Source organism: Sciurus vulgaris (assembly GCF_902686455.1).
Source record: "Sciurus vulgaris genome assembly, chromosome: 12".
NCBI classification, from domain to species: domain Eukaryota; kingdom Metazoa; phylum Chordata; class Mammalia; order Rodentia; family Sciuridae; genus Sciurus; species Sciurus vulgaris.
In genome coordinates, this window is record NC_136473.1 from 53,368,385 (window position 1) to 53,388,938 (window position 20,554).

Sequence of the window (20,554 nt, forward strand, 5' to 3'; positions counted from 1 at the left end):
AGAAGTAGAAAAGAAGGAAAAAGAGGAAGTATGAGGCTGATAAAACTATACATGGAGAAAAGAAGGGAGCTCGGAACTCATTTAGAGCTCAAGGAGATTAAACAAAGCTTCAATTCAGTTAGAACCCAGATATTCCTGCTGGACTTCCATTGTACTGGCATCCTAACATTCAAATAATGCAAAAATAAATTTCCTCAAAGCTGGAAAGTTCCTTGGAGATGATCATTTCTTGGAGAATTGGCATGTAACTCAAGGGAGAAATCAGCTGCCCAATGAGTCTCTCAGGGATCAGGGCAGCAGTACAGAACAGGAAAATCCTCCTCAACCTCAATTAAAATCTAGTGTTAAACTGTGCAGTTAAGTGGAAGTGGCTTTCAGGTCTAACTAGAGCAAGGAGAGGAGCTCAGAGAGAAAGGTTGAAAGTTAGACCACAGAAAGTTCTTGGAAACTAGAATAAAATTGTACATAATTTTTTTTTTTTTTCACGATCTTTGATTGTTTTTAATTATTGTAAATCTTATGGTAGCATACTTGACGAATTCATACTGATAGTATATCTCCTTTACCTTAATTCTTCCAACTAATAAGTTGGCAAAAAGCACCACTACGAACACATAGATTTTCCATAGTATTGTGTGTTTTAAAGACAATCCTGAATTCTGACTTAAAAGCATCTGAACTTATAGGTCAACTATAAAATGTCAGAATTGTGAGAAGTGTTAAATATTCTTTATTTAATTTTATACATAAGTCACACTAAAATGCCTTTCCATAAGGAAAAGACAGCATTTGAGATACAGGGAATTCTAATTAAATTGGCATGGTCAACAAAAATATAGACACTGCTTCCTCATCTTCAAACATTGCCTTTAAAAGGCTAACAAACACAAATCGAAACACATGTGAATCATGCTTGGTTCTGAGAGTGAAGGGATTTCCCCCATATTTAAACATATTCACATAATTAGTTATATAAACCTAAATATAAACCAGTTTTGAGATGTCATTCACCATTTTTAAAATACTGAATATTACTAATTAAGTCCAACCATAACTTTAAAAAGGGGAAAGTGATAGAATTTACTGAAGTGGGAGTATAACCAAAATAATAATTTAACTACAAGTCAATTTTACTTATATCAGGACTGTCCAACAAAAATAATTTTGTCAGTCATTCATGATCTGAATTCTGGTGTATCACATCACTTAAATTATGGTGCACATTAAAAAAGCCATGAGACATTTGTTTGGTAATAAATAAGGCAGTGGCTATTACTCATTAGTAGCTTTTTTGAGGTAAGCTATTAAGTCTGCCCTTTCTCCCTTCTTCTTAATGCCAGCGAAGATCATTTTTGTTCCAGGGATGTACTTTTTGGGATTCTCCAAATACTCCATCAGTGTATCCTCTCCCCAGGTGATGCCTTTGTTCTTGTTGGCATCTGTGTAAGAGAATCCAGCAGCCTGACCTGTCTTCCGCCCAAACAGTCCATGAAGATTTGGCCCAGTCTTGTGTTTGCCTCCCTTTTCCACAGTGTGGCACTGGGCACACTTCTGAACAAAGATCTTCTTGCCTTTCTCAACATCACCCATTTTTAATTCGTTTTTTCGTCGCTAGTGCAAAGAAGTTTCCCGCTCAGAAGCCGGACGTCCCACTCTCTAGCCCAAGGACACGCCGGTCTGCGCCTATGTACCGGTGTTGGTGCAACAGCACTCGCTCCATCTCTCAATTGTACATAATTGAATCAGCATTTATTAAGCAGCAATGCGCTTACTTTCTAAGAGCTCAATCTACTAAGAGATAGCTACATAAACAATGCACTATAACTTAAGGTAGAATATGGTCTTTCTAATTTTCCCAATTAATTAACCTTTAGTTTTTACTGTCTGCCTCCCTACTCTAGAATCTAAGGTCTGAGAGAGCAACAGTTTGTTTCTGTTCACTACTAGGAATCCTCTATGATGAGAATACTGCCTGATATGTGACAGGCACTTAGTACTACAATTATTTGTTCAAATCAGATCTGAGTCATAGTTGAGCCCAAGGGGTTATGAGAACACAATGAGGGTATGATTTTGTAAGAATCAGAGGTATATTTGAAGGAGAACCATTTCATAGTCCCTTGAACTAGATCTGGATAATAAGACTGATTATTTTGCAGATAAGAACATGGAGAAGGGCATTTACAAATAACAGGCAATGGCAATGGACCTGGATCTTAAATATCCAAGTCTAGTTTCTTTTCCCAGTGTTAGAATCTTGTCACACAGAGATATGGCAAGTAAACACAAGGGCATGAAGGAAGCAAGTTTGAAAGTACATGGTCTTATCAAGGAAATGAGGAGTATTTTAGTGATCAGAAGAGAAGACTATGTGTGCATGTCATGGGGGAAGGGAAGAGAAAATAAAAGATCGTGGTGCAGTCACCTGAGAAGAGCTTTCTTTTTTGCCGTACTGGAGATTAAACCCAAGAGTGCTCTGCCACTGAGCTACATCCCCAGTTTTTTTTTTTTTTTTTTTTTTTTGACACAGAATCTCATTAAGTTGCCCAGGCTGATCTTGAAATTGCAATCCTCCTGCCTCAGCCTCCAGGGATTATAGGCATGCACCACAAAGCCCAACCTGAAGGAAGCTTTATGAAGAGGTCAGGGGGGCCTGGAAGAACAGAAGGGTTGCAGATAAACAGAAAAGGGGAAGAAGAGACAAATGTACAGAGGGATGAATAGCTAAAGATAGTCCAGAGTCTTATGAATTGTGGTAGAGATTATACTGGGGTATACAGATACATAAGAAAAGGGCTTATGGAAAGTCTCAAAAGGTCAGGCTGTGAAACAGAATGTTGATTAGTAATAGGCAGAGACATTCAAATTCTTGAGCTTAAATGATATGATGCAAGAAACTGAGTCCCAACTGACAGTTCTCAAACTGATGATGTCCAAGATATTTTAAATTTCTACTTTGCCCCCAAAATATATCATAAGTTTTCTGATGATCCAATGCTGATTAAAAATAAAGACCTTTGTATGTACACATTACATGTTATATTTACTATAATTTGCTAAGAAAATATTTTTTTCTTTAGTCAAAATAATGTGATTCAAAATGATCACATATTAATTAGAACTGGAAGATTCTTTTGCTAATATGACTTGGAAAATGGATTGTAAATAGTTATTTGGTAAATTGATTATTAGTAAATGATTATTAGTAAATCAAATGGTAGGAGAAATAAAATATATAATCATTAAAGTTCCAGAAACACTTTATTTAAAAATGGAGTTGTAAATGCATAACAAAATAACATAAGTAATAAATGTAACAAAAATAAATAAGGAGAATAATGTATTCATACAAAATAAAAATAACATAGTAAAAGGCCAATGTTTATAATTGAACAAAATTGTGTAAACGAACAATAATGTAAGTAGAGTAAATGCTAATATTTTTCTAAACTCCTTACCTTCTACTTCCATGTGGATATGATCAGTACCCAAACAGTAAACAAAAGAGGGAACAATGATGATTATTTTGTTCAACTTTTTCTTCAAATGAACTGACCCTGTTTGAATGTTTTGTTTATTCCTTCAGTGCATTTTCTTCTTTTCTTTTATGTACTTTAAAAACCTTTCTCCAGTCTTCCTTTATTAGACAGAATGGGCAATTAGCTTTAGAAGGAGACTAGTTCCTTTACCTTTTTTGTTTGTTTAAAGAAAAATATGAAATTCAGTATATAACAACAGACTTGTTTTTACAACTCTACAAAAAGATACTGCATTTTTATTAACTGATCCAACAGTACAGGATTTTTAAAATCCTATAAAGTTTTGAAGTGTACAGTTACTTTGTTTCTTTAAACAAGGTAGAACAGGTTATTGCTGAAATAAAAAAGATTTTCACAAAAGTTGCAGTTTAAATGTTAGGGGCTGTTGGAATCAAGGGGGAAATCCAAGACTAACAATATTTAACTTAACTAAGATTCACCCAAATTATAGTGTTCTGGAAACATGAAGATGATTATTTTTAAAATCACCCAAATGTGAACTTACTGGAAGGAAAGAAAAAAACAACAAGTTTATTGAAGATGTTTTTCATAGGCTTTCTGTTTAGTAGCATAAGTCAAAAGCCTTTGTCATCGTTGACTTGCAGGGTCCTCATAAATGTGTTTAAGACTGAGACAGGATTTACTAGGGACCTACAGGGAAACACACAGAAGCAATTCACTGCTTGGGAGTGAAACTATCAACTAATCTTACAACTACTGGTTCTCCAAGTTTCCTAATGAAGAAAATTTTAACCTCATGATCATTTCAGGGGGAAGTTTTTTTCAACTGTCACATATAAACTTGGTAACACAGGACCAATATACATGTTCTTAGTTTTAAAAATATACTCCACCTAAACTGTCTAGTTTAATCTTTCTAGTTATTTAACCTAAAATGAGAGACAAAAATCTTATTTCCATTTAAAAAATTGAAAAAAAGTGCCAAATTGATCTTTTTGAAAGTGGAGTAAAACACTGTGGGGTTAAAACAAATACAGTATTATCAATTTCCTATGTACAAAAAAGACGGTTAGTCCTTATTGATATATAGATATGTCCACCTACCACTCCCAGTAAATCTTAGTGCAAACATAATAGTTAATCTCCATAAACCCCAAGACAAGTCATGTAGCAACAAAGTTATATAAATCACATCTATGCTGGAAAATTTTAGGACACAGAATGACTGTTGTGAAAGGTCTGCTTTACTATGGAGAACAATGTCATTGTGTCCAATGGTAATGAGTACTAATATAAACCTCACATTAAGAAGCCAACAGAATGGTTTAACAAATCTGTACAGATGAAGAGGAAGTCCATTTCAGGGAGCAGCTTGGCACAGGAGACATGGGGGTTCAGAAATGTTGGATATTTAGTTTGCTTGCAGGTCACAGCATGGCTTAAAAAAAAAACACAAAGATCTATGAAGGGAAAGGATGCAATAATTCAATTTGAAAATCATAAACCACAAAAGGTAAATCTGCCACAATCTGCTTTTCCCTACATGTGCATCAAGTGGTTATCTAAGTGGTTTGAAAGCACTAATATGATACTTCAATTTAGGTAAAAAATAAATAAAATTAAGAAGACAGCGATAACAAGATTGTAGTTGACCAAACTGTCTTGTTTTGTATGTCAATATTATGCTGCTTCCAATAATTCCTAGTCATTCCATAGGTAATTGTGTTAACAATCAAGAGAAAGTCATTCATGTACTGTGACATCTTCCTCTTCCCCATCGGGGTTGAACCTATTGAAATGTATACTGAAATCAGCCTCAGATTCGGCATTCTCAAATTCAGCTGAGACTGAGGCGGCAGCAGGATGAAGAACCCTAGCTTCTGGCTGGCAAAGTGTTGGTGTCTGACCCGGGCTGCTGTGGTTATTCACAGGACTGGATTTCTGTTTTGGTGGTGATGGCAAGATAGCACTAGGAAATCCCAAGTTGTTGAGAGCCTCCAAAGTTCCATCTGGGTCAATCATAGTATTGATTGCTAAAGGGGAAAAAGAAAAAAAGAGCAGTAGGGGAAAAAGATATAATTCTAGATATAGTCAAGTTTGGATAGTAACTTTTTTTAATGACCTGGATAATATTTCAGTTATCAGTGTGGATATCATCTTAATTGTCCCTAATCTTTGCAATACTATATTTAAACCCCTACTCTTTTTTAATTCTGTGGCTAATCTATGTTGTAGACTATACAGACCTGAATGTTTTTTCTGGGTCCCTTGAAGAATCACTACAGGCATTTCAGAAACTGTTACATAATTGCTATTTGGAAATGCAGAATTCAAGACTTTTCTGAAATTTGCTTTCATTATTGTGAGAGGATAGTGAAAGTGTTGGTTATGGGTTTTAATAAACACCCTGAGCTCAATTTAGCACTTGGAAAATTGGGATTCAGAGTCACTTCAAGGCTGGCAGAAGAACATCAACATTTTTGAGTGCTACCAGAGCATGTTATCATTTACACTGGCTGCCTGCCAGGATATCAGCTGTGCATAGGTTTTCTCTCAGAGAAGACTAAGCATTTTCTTAGGGCCTAGATACTAATACCTAGCAGGGCAAACAAACCTTGCTAACTCCATAGAAGGGGCCATTGAAAGACCAACTTTCAATCCAAAAGATCTTTGGGTAGACAAGGGTAGCTCCTAAACAGTGATTTTTCAACTTAATATCAAGCAGAGTAAGGAGCTGGGAGAAGGAAGCATCATATATAAGAATCTCTTAGAAGCCTGTTCAAAAATATATCCCTAATCTACCTTGTGAAACTGTAGAACTTAGGAGATATATCATAATACTTAGATATGATAAACCTGAATAAAGGTTAAGAATCTCTTAGGCAGGTCCAACATATTATGCCCATGATTAGTCAATCAATAAAGACTGAGTAGGATTAGTAGGGGGCCCTAGAACTTGCTTGTTGTACCACTGGGGACACTTCTAGGTCAAGACAAGTATTAATTCATGATCTAGATTTGACATGAATAAAACAACATCTCTGTCAAAGTTCAGGAGGCAGAGTCACTTTCATTTTCTTTCTTTCCTTTCTCTTCTAGTGCCTATAGCCAATATGCATTCATATTTTGTGATCCATTCAAGCAAATTTTTTCCGCATTAAAACATAAATTCATTTGAAGTTATGCCAACAATATAATTAAAACTGTCAAATTAAATAATTCCAATGACCAATAAGCATTTTCAGCTGTATTAATATATTACTTTAAATATTGTTATTTGTACCTTGAATATAACATTGAAATTAGTTTATAACATCTAACCTATTTTCACATCTAAGCACTAACATAAGTTTAAGATTTAATTTTACTATATTTTAAACTTTCTTTTTTTTGATACCAGGTATGAACCCAGAAATACTATACACTTTTACCCCTTTTTATTTTTTAAATTTGAGACAGGGTCCTGCTAAGTTTCTAAGGCTGGTCTTGAACTTGTGATCCTCTTGCCTCAGCCTCCTGAGTCACTGGGATTACAGGAGTGGCCCCTTACACTCAGCTATTTTTAACTTTTTCATCAAGTTTTAAAATTTCCTTTTTATGGGTAATTTGAATATGTAGAATGCTAATCAAACATTGTCAACAAGAATATTTTGAGAAGTATCTCTTAGAATGTACTTATTCTTAGCTATTAGCTCTTTAAACCTAATTCAGTAGTAAATTTACCTTGTAACTGCTTTTCGACTCTTTTCAGCTCCTGCAAAATAGAAGAAATCTCCTGCAGGGAAAGCAATAACAAAAATCAGCTTACTATAAATAAAACATTTTCAAATGACAAGCAATGAATTTTAATTTAATGAACATTAGTAGCAACATGATATGAAATAATTATGATATCCAGTAAACAAGATTCAAATTTTGAATCTTTAAAAAAAAAATTGAGTAATTTTTTTTCAATGAGATAATGACAGAAGATAAAAGTTCAAGGTAATTTATCATTAAAGAAGCAAAGATTTTGAAAAATTTGTATTGCTTGACTTTATAATAACTCTAACAAAGTGCCTAAGAGTTTTCTTATGTGTATATATATATATATATATATATATAAACTGCAGTTTCGACATTAGAATTATACTCTGTAGTAGAAATCGATAAAGACTATTTTAAAAGGAGACAAGTACTGAATTAAGTAAATGAAAATAACATCAACTTAATATTTGGTTCTTATTTAAAATTGCTTATTTTAACATACAATTATTATAAGAACAAGATATATTAATAGTGAAAAACATGAAACATTCCTCCCTCACACCCTCTGTATCTTTGAAATAATCAACCTGTTATTTTAAATACCCTTGTGATAGCCAGATGAAGGAAAATATTTTTTCAAATTTGTACACTTATATCTTCTTTTTCAAATGTAAACTAACAAATAACACAAAAAATAGGCAAGTTATCTTTCCTTAAAATGAAACCAAACTATTAAAATGTTTTAATCTTTAATAAAAATTGCCATACCATGCTTGAGGTTTTCACAATAGGGACCTCACTTTCAGCTCTTAATTTGCTTTCTATTTCATCCCAGTTCCGATCTTTGTCTTTAAATAATATTCTAAAAATAAAAAAGAAATAAACATTTTACATTCACGTTTTAAAAAAACCTATCATGTTTTTATTGTGATGATAATACCCATACCCAAAACAATATATCTTTTCAAAGCTACATGGGAGGAGGGGGGTTGCATGCACTGAGAATTAAATACTAAGCCAACAGGACCAAGTAATTCACACATATGAAAAATCTGTATTAAAAATGAAACTAGATGGCATCAATACATGAATAAACTCTTTAAGGTTTATAATCTTTTTTTGAAAAACAAATATAGATATGATATAATGCCCAAAATTTAACTAATATTTATAATTAACAACATAACTCTTACTATCTGGGTGGGGTGCCTATGATCCCAGCTACTAGGGAGGTGGGGGCAGGAAGATTACAAGTTTGAATATGATCTGGGTAACAGCGAGAACCTGTCTCAAAACAAAACAAACCAAAGCAAAACAAAATAATGTAAAATGAAACAACCAATACTCATAATGAACACACAACTTTGCTCTGATAGAATATGTGCAGTATTAAGTAAAATAAAAGTAAGATGAAAACAGGCTGAATCAGGTACTGTGTCTGTTAAAACCTCTATATAGGAATAGGAAACTTTATTGATGGAGCAAAGTGTAAACATTATTTTATAGACTGAAAACTGAAGAAATTACTGTGTTATTTTTGAAAATCTTAATTCATGTTACTATGTGCTATGTGTGGTGTGTGTGTGTGTGTGTGTGTGTATATATATATATATTTTTTTTTTTGGTACCAGGGATTGAACCCAGGTGTGCTTAACCAGTGAGCCACATCACCAGCCCATTTTATATTTTATTTTGAGACAAGGTCTTGCTAAATTGCTGAGTGCTGAGGCTGACTTTGAACTTGCAATCCTCCTGCCTCAGCTTCCTGAGCCACTGGGATTACGGGGATGTGCCACTGCACCCAGCTTATTTTACTATATTTATATATAATCTATTAGGATTTAAGAAACTGTGTCTTTTTGGTAAAAAAATAATATTATTTCAAAGATAATTATCCTGTATTGGAAACTAACTTCAAGTAATATAAAGTATCACCAAATTTTGATTTGTCTTTCAAATGAGATATATTCTTTTATATTCAATACTTTATCATCTATGAGAAATGATTCAGCAGTTTTAGAAAAATATCCTTACTGGTATCCCTTCAAAGATCAATGTGCCATAAAATTCGTTAACATACAATCAAGTCTGGAACATTTGCAGTTACATATAACCATACTTAAGAAGGTAGAATCTGGTATAAGAATACTCTTCTGATCTATTATTAAATTTTCTAAACTCAAAAGACTAAATTTCCTTGCCAATCATCTTTAAAGAGCTGTTATGCTAATGACTATGATACTAAGGGATACACAAAGTATTATGTTCTTTTGAGAGTCCTTGCTGTACTAACACTAGAAATTAAGAAAATAACCACTGTTTTATGAGCCACCTTAGAATTACAATGGGCTTGTACAATTGGAAAAGTCTACATTCGGCCAAACAGGGTTAAGAATTCAGAGAAGTTCTAAAATTATTAAACCACAGACATTTAACTTTGATGAAAATGGCTTAGAATGCTTGTTTCCTGACTCACTTAAAAAAAAAAAGCCCCCTTTAAAGGGATAAAAAGCTTGTTTTAGAAGATAATTTGTAGCATTGTCCCTCAATACATGGAAACTGTTATTGCAAAGTGACAGTCTACCAATGCAGGGCCATATTATGCAACTTGAGTGGGTCACTTTCATTTGGAATACAAAGAGAATGCTGTAAAACAGGAGTTCTCACATAAAAACTTTCAAATTGAATCCACAGGAAGTATTCAAATACTTTAAATATGCATACCTTTAGAATGCCCTAAGTAGGATTTGAGTTTATATGTTTTGGTACAAAGCTTAAAGCTCAGGCATTCCCTAAGGGACCGGATCCGTGCAGAAGAACTGTGGCTCTATCCCTTAGATTTGGTTTTAAAAAAATGATGCTGACCTTTGAATATTATTTGTTCCACAAAGTCTTCCCTGATTATTCCAGGGAAATGATCCTTCCTTTGCTTTTTACTCTAACTGGGCGCTACAGTATCATATGCTGGCTGGTATAATTTGTTACATTTGTGATTACACATGTGCTTCACCTTGCCACTTGATTATAAATTTAATAATACTCAAAATGGATGTTTTATTTTTCTTATTATCTTCTTCCACAAAATCTGTCAAAGTGCTTTACACATAGTAAAACTCAATATTCAAACTGAAGGTAACTCAAATATATGGAACATTCAATATTCAAATATAATGTTGTTGACACATTTTTATATGTACTAAAATTTTTTTTCCCAAACCGTCAAATTTCTAAGAAAAATCAATTGGTCAATCGATCAATCAATCAATATGCTCTTTGGTGTCAATTTTACTTAAATTCCAAAGCTACACAAAACATTTTTTTTAGGGGAGACTAAGGGTGAGTTTAGAGCAGACTGAGAAAGATGCTTTGTTGTAAGAGACAGTCAAAAGAATGGTACTAGGCAAGAAGTCTATGAAAATCTGGTAAATAAGTAGATAAGGATCCAATTATTAGGGTTATTATACAACTATGAAATAACATGACATATTCATTTATAGGTAAAATGTTTTACAGCAGCAAGTCACACAACCACACAATAAGACTCTTATGATATTTTTATGGATATCAGTGTATCAAAAGCAATGATTTGATATATTAGCTTTCTGTGGCTTTTTTCTTTTTATGATAAAGGATAAACTCCTTAACAAAATCTGCCTAAATTGATCCATCCTAATCTCTCCAGTGTCATATCATGATTCCCCCAGCCCTTCACTTCACTTTTCACCTAACTCCCCTCCCCATCCTTCAGGACTTAAATTGTATAGCAATCTCTCCTAGAACCCTTCTCTAAATTTCGCCCAAAACCTCACTACTGGATCTCATGGTATCTTATTCTGTAATTTCCTTTCTATACTTCCCACACTTCATTATAATTACCTATCTGCCTGCCTTCTGCACTCAATTGTGAGGGCAGTAAAAACAGTGCTGGATAAATAACATCCAGTCAAATACCACTCAATCAATGAATAAATTTGGAGACTATTTCTATGTAAGTGTTTTTTTTTTTTTTTTTTTTTTTTTTTTTTCAGTGCTAGGGACTAACCTTGGGCTAGTCAACTACTTGTACATGGCCAGGCAAGTGCTCCACCACTGAGTTATATTTCCAGTCCAATTTCTATGTAAGATTATTTTAATCAATGTTTATTTCATTTCTTTATTTCTTGGTTAATAATTCTTCCACAATGCCACAATTTTAGAATATAGTTTTAGTGGAATGAAATTCAAAATCGTAATAACCTTCAACTACACTGAATACTTGACTCAAACTTGAGGATTTGATTCTTGGTATTAATAAGCAGGCATGTGATTGGGACCTGGAAATTTGTTAAATCATTTGCAACAACTGATTAGCTAAGTTTAATTTTTCTTTGCTACAAATTCCAGTTGGGCTCACCCCAGGGAATAGTAAACTACATTTGTCTCTGGCCACACACTGGATGAGTACATCACATGTGGGTTGGCTATCACCATGAAGGAAAGTTCTTAACGTGTGAAAGAAAATGGGCTGATGTGACTAGTAAGGGAAAACAAACCTCATCTAAGATGGCATTAGTGTTAATTGCTTAATCAGTGTGTGTTAAGTAAAAGAAAAACAATGGAATCATTTATAAGTTCAGACTTCACAAAATGCATTATTTCTAAATAGCATGCAATTAATCTCTGAAATCAATTATGAACCTTAACTTTTAAAAAAACTTAATAGTTTTGATTTACTTAAGTAAAATTAGTATTGTTATATTTTTATTATCACTTCCATGTAACTACTAGTGATTTTACTAATGGAAAAAGGATGATTGGGCTTCTGTGGGAACAGAAATTGTGATCATTAAACTACAAATAATATTAAAGTGAAATAATGAGGCTAAGACAAATCAGGTAGGAGAAATAGCTAACTTAATCCAGGTTGACTCATTTAAATAAATGTTCTAGAATGTAAATTCCACAACAGCAAGGGTCTTTGTTTTGTTAATGTCTAATTATAAAGTGCCTAGAATGTACTTTATGACTGTTAGTGAATGCATATTAAATTATTATTCTGTGGAAAGTTAACTTTATTTATTTAAAACTCATAGGGATATGTGAGAATTGATAAAGAGTAAATTATCTGGAAAAAACAATGAATGGCATATTAGGGGTATAGAAAAAGTCAAATAGTTGACTTCTTTTCTAACAATAAAGGAAGCAAGTCTCATATTCCAACCCATTTTGGAGAGACAGTCATGTCAATATACTTCAGTGATACTACTGAAAAAATATATTGTTAATTGAAAAGACAAAGGTATGGAAAAATATATTTGTATATTCATACATATAAACATACAGATAAAAGATATATGTATAATATATATAATATTTTTCTGAAATATTCGTATTTTTAAACCATTCTCGTGTATTACTTCTGTTAAGATACTCTATTTAAAAATAAAGATGAAAAAAGGACAAGACAGTGCAGATTATACCATTCTTGTGAACAAAACAAATTTTAGGTTACTTTTCTTCTAGAAGACAATGAAGTAAAGAGGTGATCTTTATGGACTCAAGATACAAAAGAAAGCTCAATCCATTTCTTAACATGTCAAGTAAAATTTCTATGTTTTACCAGAAGATGATGTAAACTTTTAATAGTGAACATTTTAGAACATTTAAAATGTTTTTTTTAAAAAAGTAAATGTTTTGTATGGTGTTCATGTATGAGACTTGAATTTTCTTCTCCATACTATTAGTAGTCAGTGAAAGTATACATATTCCTCTACAAGATGATGAAACAGGCCAGATTAAACAATAAGGGAGTAGGTTCAAGGTCTCAGTAAAGTGGCAAAGATGAACTATTCTCAAACTATGTGCCTGTTAGACTAGTCTTGTCTTGTGCCTTTATTACATACATTTCCTGAGTCAAATACTGTCCAATGAGGAAAAAGAAACTAAAGTCAAAAGTCCGAGACCTTCAAAAGAACCATCAAGTCTGTTAATTTAAAATATTTACTATTATTTTTGTGGAAAAGGAAAATGTTTCTGGTTATTAATAAAATGAATCATTATTAATAAAATGAATCCATGGATTATAGTTATTAATTCTCAATTATAAAGGGGTTAATTGTAGAAGGCATTTTTTACCTACAGTCATTACTTATATTTTCAAACTAAATAAGATGGTAAAGGCAGCAGTAAGATTCAGTTTCAATGACTTCATTAATTCCTCATCGTTATGGTATCAGGTTTGAAAAAAATGGAAGAGGTAACTGTTAAGGAAAGGAGGTTCAGGTAACCACAAGTACCTGATTTTTCCAGCTGTTTTATCTATAGATTGTCTTATCTTTTTAGAGAACTGGAAGACAGATGACAGCAGCAGATTATCTCCCATGACCTGAAACATTCAAAGAAAAAAAATCAATATTAAAATATTACCACTGAATTGTACAACTACTAAGAACACTAACCAGTCACAACTTACTATAGAGGCATGAAGTATTTATACAAATTTTAATGAAAAAAAAAAGGAAGAATGTAATTAGAGTAACACATAAGGAAATTGAGAAAGAACAAGAACATTATAAACAAAGGCATTTCTTTTGTCAAGTTTCCATATTGTTTTGGTCAGTATCATTTTGAAAAAAAAAAAGTCTAATTTAGCCTATCTTCAATACTATCACAATTCTCATACTTCTATTCAAATTATTGTAAAAGGGAAGATACGAGTAACTTACAGCACTAAATGTTATTATTTATTCTTTCACCAAGTAATATGAACACAAAGATCAAGAAGAGTACAATTCTTCCTCTCCTGACAGAATCTAATGGGAGAGATACACTTTTCAAAATTTACTCTAAATATTAAGTTTTTGTGATGGGGTGAGTACAATCCCAGTTGAGATTCATGGGTAAAACCAGGGTTTGACAAACTTCTGTAAGTGCCACAGTGAAGATTTTGAGGACCATATGGTCTCTGCCCAAACTCAGCTCTCTTGTTGCAAGTGAAAGCAGCCATAGAAGATATGAAAACAAATGAACATTATATCGTTGTAATAAAACATTACTTACAAAATAAGTGAAAGGCTAGATTTGGACTAAGGGCTATAATTTGTCAAGCAATGGGATAACACAAGAAAGCAAAGCTAGTACAGTTCACTAGTAAAAATAATGAATATGAGTCCAGATGTCAATTCCAAAATCAGCCCCTTTATATTGTCAGACCTGTACCCATACTTTGAAGAAAACCCAGAAAATTAGATATGGTCTTGGATGTCAATATGCTTTGAAGACCCGTGAAAGGTGGGAATAATAGTCATATATAGAAAGTATTATTACATATTTTACAAAAAAGCATGTAAATATATGCTAAATTCTTACAGTATCGGACGAATTCCAATGAAAGTGAGTTTCGTGAGGGTGACATATATAGGACGTGGTCATGGAAAAACTGGAACTTAAAAATTACAAGGATGTGAAGTCAGTGGAGGATAAAGCTATATAGGAAGTGAAAAGCAACATAAAGGCAAGGAGGATAAATAGGAATGAGATGTATGGGCACTGAAGAATTAAGTCATATTAAAGTGGAAGAAATACACAAATAAGGAAGGAATGAGAAAAGGCAGGACAGTCTAAGGAAAGATTATTACACAGAAGAGGATCTCTGTTTTCTACCCATAAAGTGTAGTTCAGTATATTAAACAAATTTCTGATATCAACCTTGAGATACTTCCTAGGAAATCTCTACCCTCTTTTATAAATAAACACTTCTTGCACATTGTTTTATTACACTTAGAAGAATTTGTCATTTAGAGGAATTTAAATGATTCTCCTGCCTCAGTCCCCTGGGTAGCTGGGACTACAGGCATGTGCCACTGATCTAATGTTATTCGTTTTTTAAAATAATAATTTAAAAATTTTTTATAAATATCAGTCTGCAGGTTCACAGAACCAACCATCATTATTGGTTCATTACATACACCATTGGTCCAACTTGGGCAACTTTTTGTATTCTTTTAGTAATCTAATAATGAATCTACCACCAGCCCCAAATAACTAGGATCCACCAAGAATCAATATGGCAGAGTAGGTATCTTTCAAAAATGTTCACGCCCTCCACTGTCTCCACCACCACTGGAGGAAGATATTTCTCAGGCTTTGACTTCAACCATATGACATGCTTTGGCCAATGAGATGTTCAGAGATAGGACATAAGCAAAAGCTTGAATGCTTGTAATGTTGAGGCTTCCTCTCTGATAGCACCATCACAAGAACAAGCCCTAGCAAGCCTACCGCCCCAAGTACTATAAAAGATATGGAGCAAATGTAGATCCAACTTGCAACTTTCAATTGTATAGCTAAGGCCCATTGTTAACTGAGTTAATCCCTCTGCCACAGAGACTTTTTCAGTTGTCTGTTATGCTGACTGATATATCTACCTCTATTCAGATGGTATCCTCCATCCCCTCTCTCTGCCTCCCTGTTAAAGTAAACAATATCCTGAATCCCATTCATCATTCTCTTACTTTACTTTTTGTAACATTTGTTAGGTCTATTTATGTTCTAGGCATATATTTTCATTTTTCAATATATGAAAAGATAGCAACAATTAATAAATGACAAGGAAATATTTAATTAGTAAAACTAAGTCATTCTCTCCTATACCAGGGCAGAGTTTAGCTTCTTCCACTATTCCTAAATCAGTGTGTTAATTTTTGGTGGAAGTATGAAGAAAGAAATGTACTTTTTAAAAAAGTTTAAAACTATGTAACAAAGCAAGAGTTAAAAATATGAAAGTGGTACCATCATAAAACCTTAACATTATTTATTGTTAACAAAATGATAACATTATATAGACTAGAGATGCATCCTGCATCATGCATTGAAACTGTTGTCATTTTAACTATTTATGTAGAATTTTGGCAGTACCTAAGTCACAAGTATTACTGTAGATAAAGATGTATGATTACTTGGATTTAGTGTTGTTTATCACTTAATAAATTTTTGTTAATATGTTGATTTTTTACTTGACCAATCATTATGCTAAATAGTTACTCTTCTGTGTTTCAGTTCTATATTTGAGTGTAATGGAGCATTTTCATAAAGTGCTTATTCTACATGATCTTTAACAAATGTCTTAAGCATTAGAAAAGGTAGCATGTGACTTATTAAATACTGAAGTTCCAACATTATTTATAGTGTTTATAAGTTTGCAATATTGTGTAATTAGTAAACATTTCAGAGGCAGAGTTTTGTTTCTTTTCAGATGATTAGTTGCAGCTTATTATCACTGGGAAGTACATTCTTTTTACTGTTTGAAATTAATACTGGAGTATTAAGTGTAAAAATTGACTTAAAAATGATAAAAATTGCATGCTAACAAAAATATATGAGTCACATTATATATAACCTTTTGAGACTTTTTTCATTTAATATTATATTGCTAAATTTTGAACATATCATTGCACAATTCTGTAGTTTGTTTTTACTACAACTGTTCAATGTGTGAACATATCAGTTTATATATCTACTTTTTTGCCAAGATAAACACTTGGTTTCCAAGGTTTTGTTATTATCAGTATGATAATAACAATAGTAGTATAAATAGTAGTCTCCCATTATCTGTGGTTTTGAAGTCATGGTTCCAGTTACTTGCAGTCAACCATGGCCTGAAAATGTTAAAAAGGAAAATCCAGAAATAAACCATTCATAAGATTTAAACTCTACACTGTCCTGATTAGCATGATAAAATCTGTCACTCTGTTCTGTCCCACTTGGGACATGAATCATCCCTTTATCCAGTTTTTTCATGCTACATACACTACCTGCCCACAAGTCACTTAGTAGCCATGGATTATCAGACCAACCAACCACTGATGTTCCAATGCATGTGTGAAACTAATTCTTACACAGTAACCTAATACTAGGTCACAATACTTATGTTATTAATCTTACTTTATCTTATCACATAGGCATTGTATCATCAATATAAGAAGAATGAGGAAAGTACAATAAAGTATTTTGAGAGAGACATCATATTCAAATGAACTTTATTACAGTATATTGTTATAACTGCTCTATTTCATTATTATTGTTAATCTCTCACTATACCTAATTTATAAATTAAACTTTATCATAGGTATGTAGATACAGGAAAAAACTAGTCTTTATAAGAGGGTTCAGGACCATCTAGTTTCAGATATCCACTGGGGGTCTTGGAACTTATCAAACCAAGGATAAGAAAAGGATCTACTAAATAAATATGCTTGTGCATATTTATTATGCCTTGTTTGGTCAATGAGAAAAAGTTTCTCTTAGGAACATAGTAAGTAGCAAGAAAACTGTAAGATCATACTACATATTTATGTTCAAATGTAGGAAATAATTATTTTCTAGAGTGACTGCACTGATTTAACCTCCACCAGCAACATGTAAGAAAGTCCATGTATTCACATTCTCTTCAACACTTAACACTTCAAGATTTTTAAATTTGTCATCAATTATTTATAATCTCACTGTAGTCTCAAAATACATTTCTCTGAATACTCAAGAAGTTAAACATATCGTCATATTTTTTATGTCTGGTATTTTCTCTTTGGTAAAATGTTTGTTCATATCTTTTGGGCTTTTTGTTTTGTTTTGTTTTGTTTTTTGGTACTGGGAACTGAACCTAGGAGCACTTAACAACTGAGCCACATTCCCAGCCATTTTTAAATTTTTTTACATTTTATTTAGAGACAGAGTCTCTAAGTTGCTGAGTGTTGACTTTGAACTTGAAATCCTCCTGCCTCAGCCTCCGGAGCTGCTGAAATTATAGACATGTGCCACCATGCCCAGCTGTTCATATCTTTTGAAGATGTTCTATTGAGTTGATTGTGTTTTTTACTAATCAGATGGAATTCTTTATATATTTTGTATACTCATCTTTTGTACTATATGCTGCACAAGTTTGTAACTTGTCTTCTTACATTCCTTGAAGTACTTTTAAATACATAAAAGTCCTTAATTTTAATATACTCAAATTTATCAATCTTTTAAAGTCAGAATGTTTTCTGTCTTTTAAGAAATCAATCCTTACTATAATGTTTACCCACTTTTTTTTATGAAAAGGTATTGTAATTTTGCTTTTGCCATTTAAGAAATTACTTCATTTGGAGTTAATTATTTGGATATGATGTGATGTTAGGATGAAATTTCATTCTACTTAGGAAAACCATGTTTTCCTCAGCCCTATTAATTAATTTCTCCTTTTCCCACTTAGAGGGCTTGCCTCCTCTGTTGTATGTCAAAGTTCATGATTCACTTACTTCATCCCTGCTCCAGGTTCTCCGTCTTGTAATTGTTAGGTGATCAGGAGGCTCTGTTGGTTGAGGTCTTGGATCCCCAGACCGACCATTGTTTCCTTCTGGAGTTTTAGAATGAACTAATGGAGGGATCTTTCGGAAGTTGAGACTTTCATCAAAAACCCGATCAACCAACTAATAGAACAAAAGCAAACCCTTATGAGAACAGAACAATTTAGAATAGCCTAGGCATAAGTTTTATGATTAGACACAAGTTATTTCATTCTCAGGTAGTAACAGAAGTATGACATCTTCAATAAACCAATTACTTTTTAAATAATCACTTCAAAAGTATTTTTTATGAAATAGATGTTCATCTACATAGATTTTATTTTCAAAATCTAAAATATGTAACTATGCTAAATTCAATTAGTCTATGAATAAGATTTCTCCAAATGAAAAACAGATGCTAGATAGAAAAAAAACTGAGCTATGTAGATGGACAATGAGTTCATTTTACTCATATTGCCTTACCAGTATAAAATAATGTTTCTTTTCTTTTAGTTTTCTATCTTGTTTTTTTTTCCTTTTTTCCTCCCCAAATCCAAGTGACAAATTTCTTCATAAGATACATAAATTGCAAATTCCAATTAAATTTACAAGAGAAAAAAAATTTAAATCCACATAAGTATTTTAATCTTAGTCAAATAAACATTTAACAATGCTACAGAAATTATATATTCTAGTAAGAATGATATACTGCCATCTACAGTGCAAATTACAGACATTCAATACTACCTAATTTGGGTTTACTGAAGAGGGAATAAACTCTAGTACAATAATTCTGAAATAAAACAAAAAGGAAAATGAAAGTCTATTCAATGAAATGTTTGAGTAATTCTACAGACTTTGAGTGATGTATAATCATGTTAGGTAAATTTTAGTTATAAAGCTGAAAAAAAACAATATTATCATTATAAATGTACCAGAGAAATGTGTATGTCTTGCCACCAAGAAGATCTTTTTATTTTATACCAATAAAGATGATTTCTTATATAGTTACAATATAAAATTGATCAATGTGGTAACAAAACTCTACACAGACTGATGAATTATCATTTATTAAATCAGACAACAAATAAAGGAAAAACAAACAAAAAAAAGTGACCATTAAAGAACTAAAGAAGGAATATGACAAAAAGTAACTGAAGAAAATATTAGCACAGATTATCAGAATTAAATTTGTCAGAAAGGTTAGCCATTTTTGGCTACTATTTAGAACATTATAAAATTAAGGAAGTGGAGTCATTGGTATTAGGGGCTGGCAAACTTATTCTGTAAGGGGACAGATAATAAATATTTCAGGATTTGCAGTCTACTGTAGCACAGAAATAGCCATACACAATAGTTAAACAAATGAGTGTGTCTACACTGTGAAAAAATTTTGCAGACACTTAAATGTAAATTTCATGTAATTTTCAAGTTATAAATTATTATATTTCTTTGGATTTTTTCAATTATTTAAAAATGTGGAAAACATGCTTAGTTTTTAGATCATATAAAAACAGTCAGGAAGTCAATAGTTTACCAACCCCTGAACTATACAAATCATTCTTTTAAATGCTGATCCTTTGCTTGCATTTTTGTCCTTGATCAAAATAGCCAACATGGCCAGAGAATACAGTAGACCCTACACATCCGGGGATTTCATCAGTTAAGTACTGAAAATATTCTTTAAAAATCAAAACAAACAAAAACCTGTATTTGTATTGAACATGTAGACTTTTCCCCTTGTCATTATTCTCCAAATAATCCAGTTTAACAACTATTTATGTAACATTCGTATTATAAGTAACATTATGTAACATTAGGTATTATAAATAATCAAGAAGTGATTCAAAGTACACAAGAGGATATGCATAGGTTATATGAAAATACTATACCATTTTACATAAGGGACAGATTTTAATATGTACAGGGGGAAGAAGGAAAGATCCTGGAACCAATTCCCCACTGATACTGAGGAACAAAAGACAATAGTACTATTAATTTTATAGA

General features: G+C 32.4%; 2 protein-coding genes across 11 annotated transcripts in view; both read right to left on the bottom strand.

Moving 5' to 3' along the window:
- Positions 1 to 480: 480 nt before the first annotated feature.
- Positions 481 to 1,611, bottom strand: LOC306641222 (cytochrome c, somatic). Its single transcript, XM_079106197.1, has one exon. It carries the CDS (start codon positions 1,588 to 1,590, stop codon positions 1,273 to 1,275), a length of 318 nt encoding a protein of 105 aa, XP_078962323.1. The 5' UTR covers positions 1,591 to 1,611; the 3' UTR covers positions 481 to 1,272.
- A 1,631-nt stretch (positions 1,612 to 3,242) lies between these two features.
- Positions 3,243 to 20,554, bottom strand: part of CEP170 (centrosomal protein 170) — a 127,909-nt gene continuing 110,597 nt past the window's right edge. For 9 of the 10 annotated variants that reach the window (XM_079106088.1, XM_079106085.1, XM_079106087.1 and 6 more), the window contains 5 exons: positions 18,521 to 18,691; positions 13,523 to 13,611; positions 8,016 to 8,109; positions 7,224 to 7,275; positions 3,243 to 5,533 (listed from right to left, as the gene is read on the bottom strand). In XM_079106088.1, coding sequence (XP_078962214.1) covers positions 5,244 to 5,533; positions 7,224 to 7,275; positions 8,016 to 8,109; positions 13,523 to 13,611; positions 18,521 to 18,691 — 696 coding nt within the window. In that variant the 3' untranslated portion in view covers positions 3,243 to 5,243. The remainder of the gene's footprint in view (positions 5,534 to 7,223; positions 7,276 to 8,015; positions 8,110 to 13,522; positions 13,612 to 18,520; positions 18,692 to 20,554) is intronic. The other variant, XM_079106089.1, reaches the window with a different exon arrangement.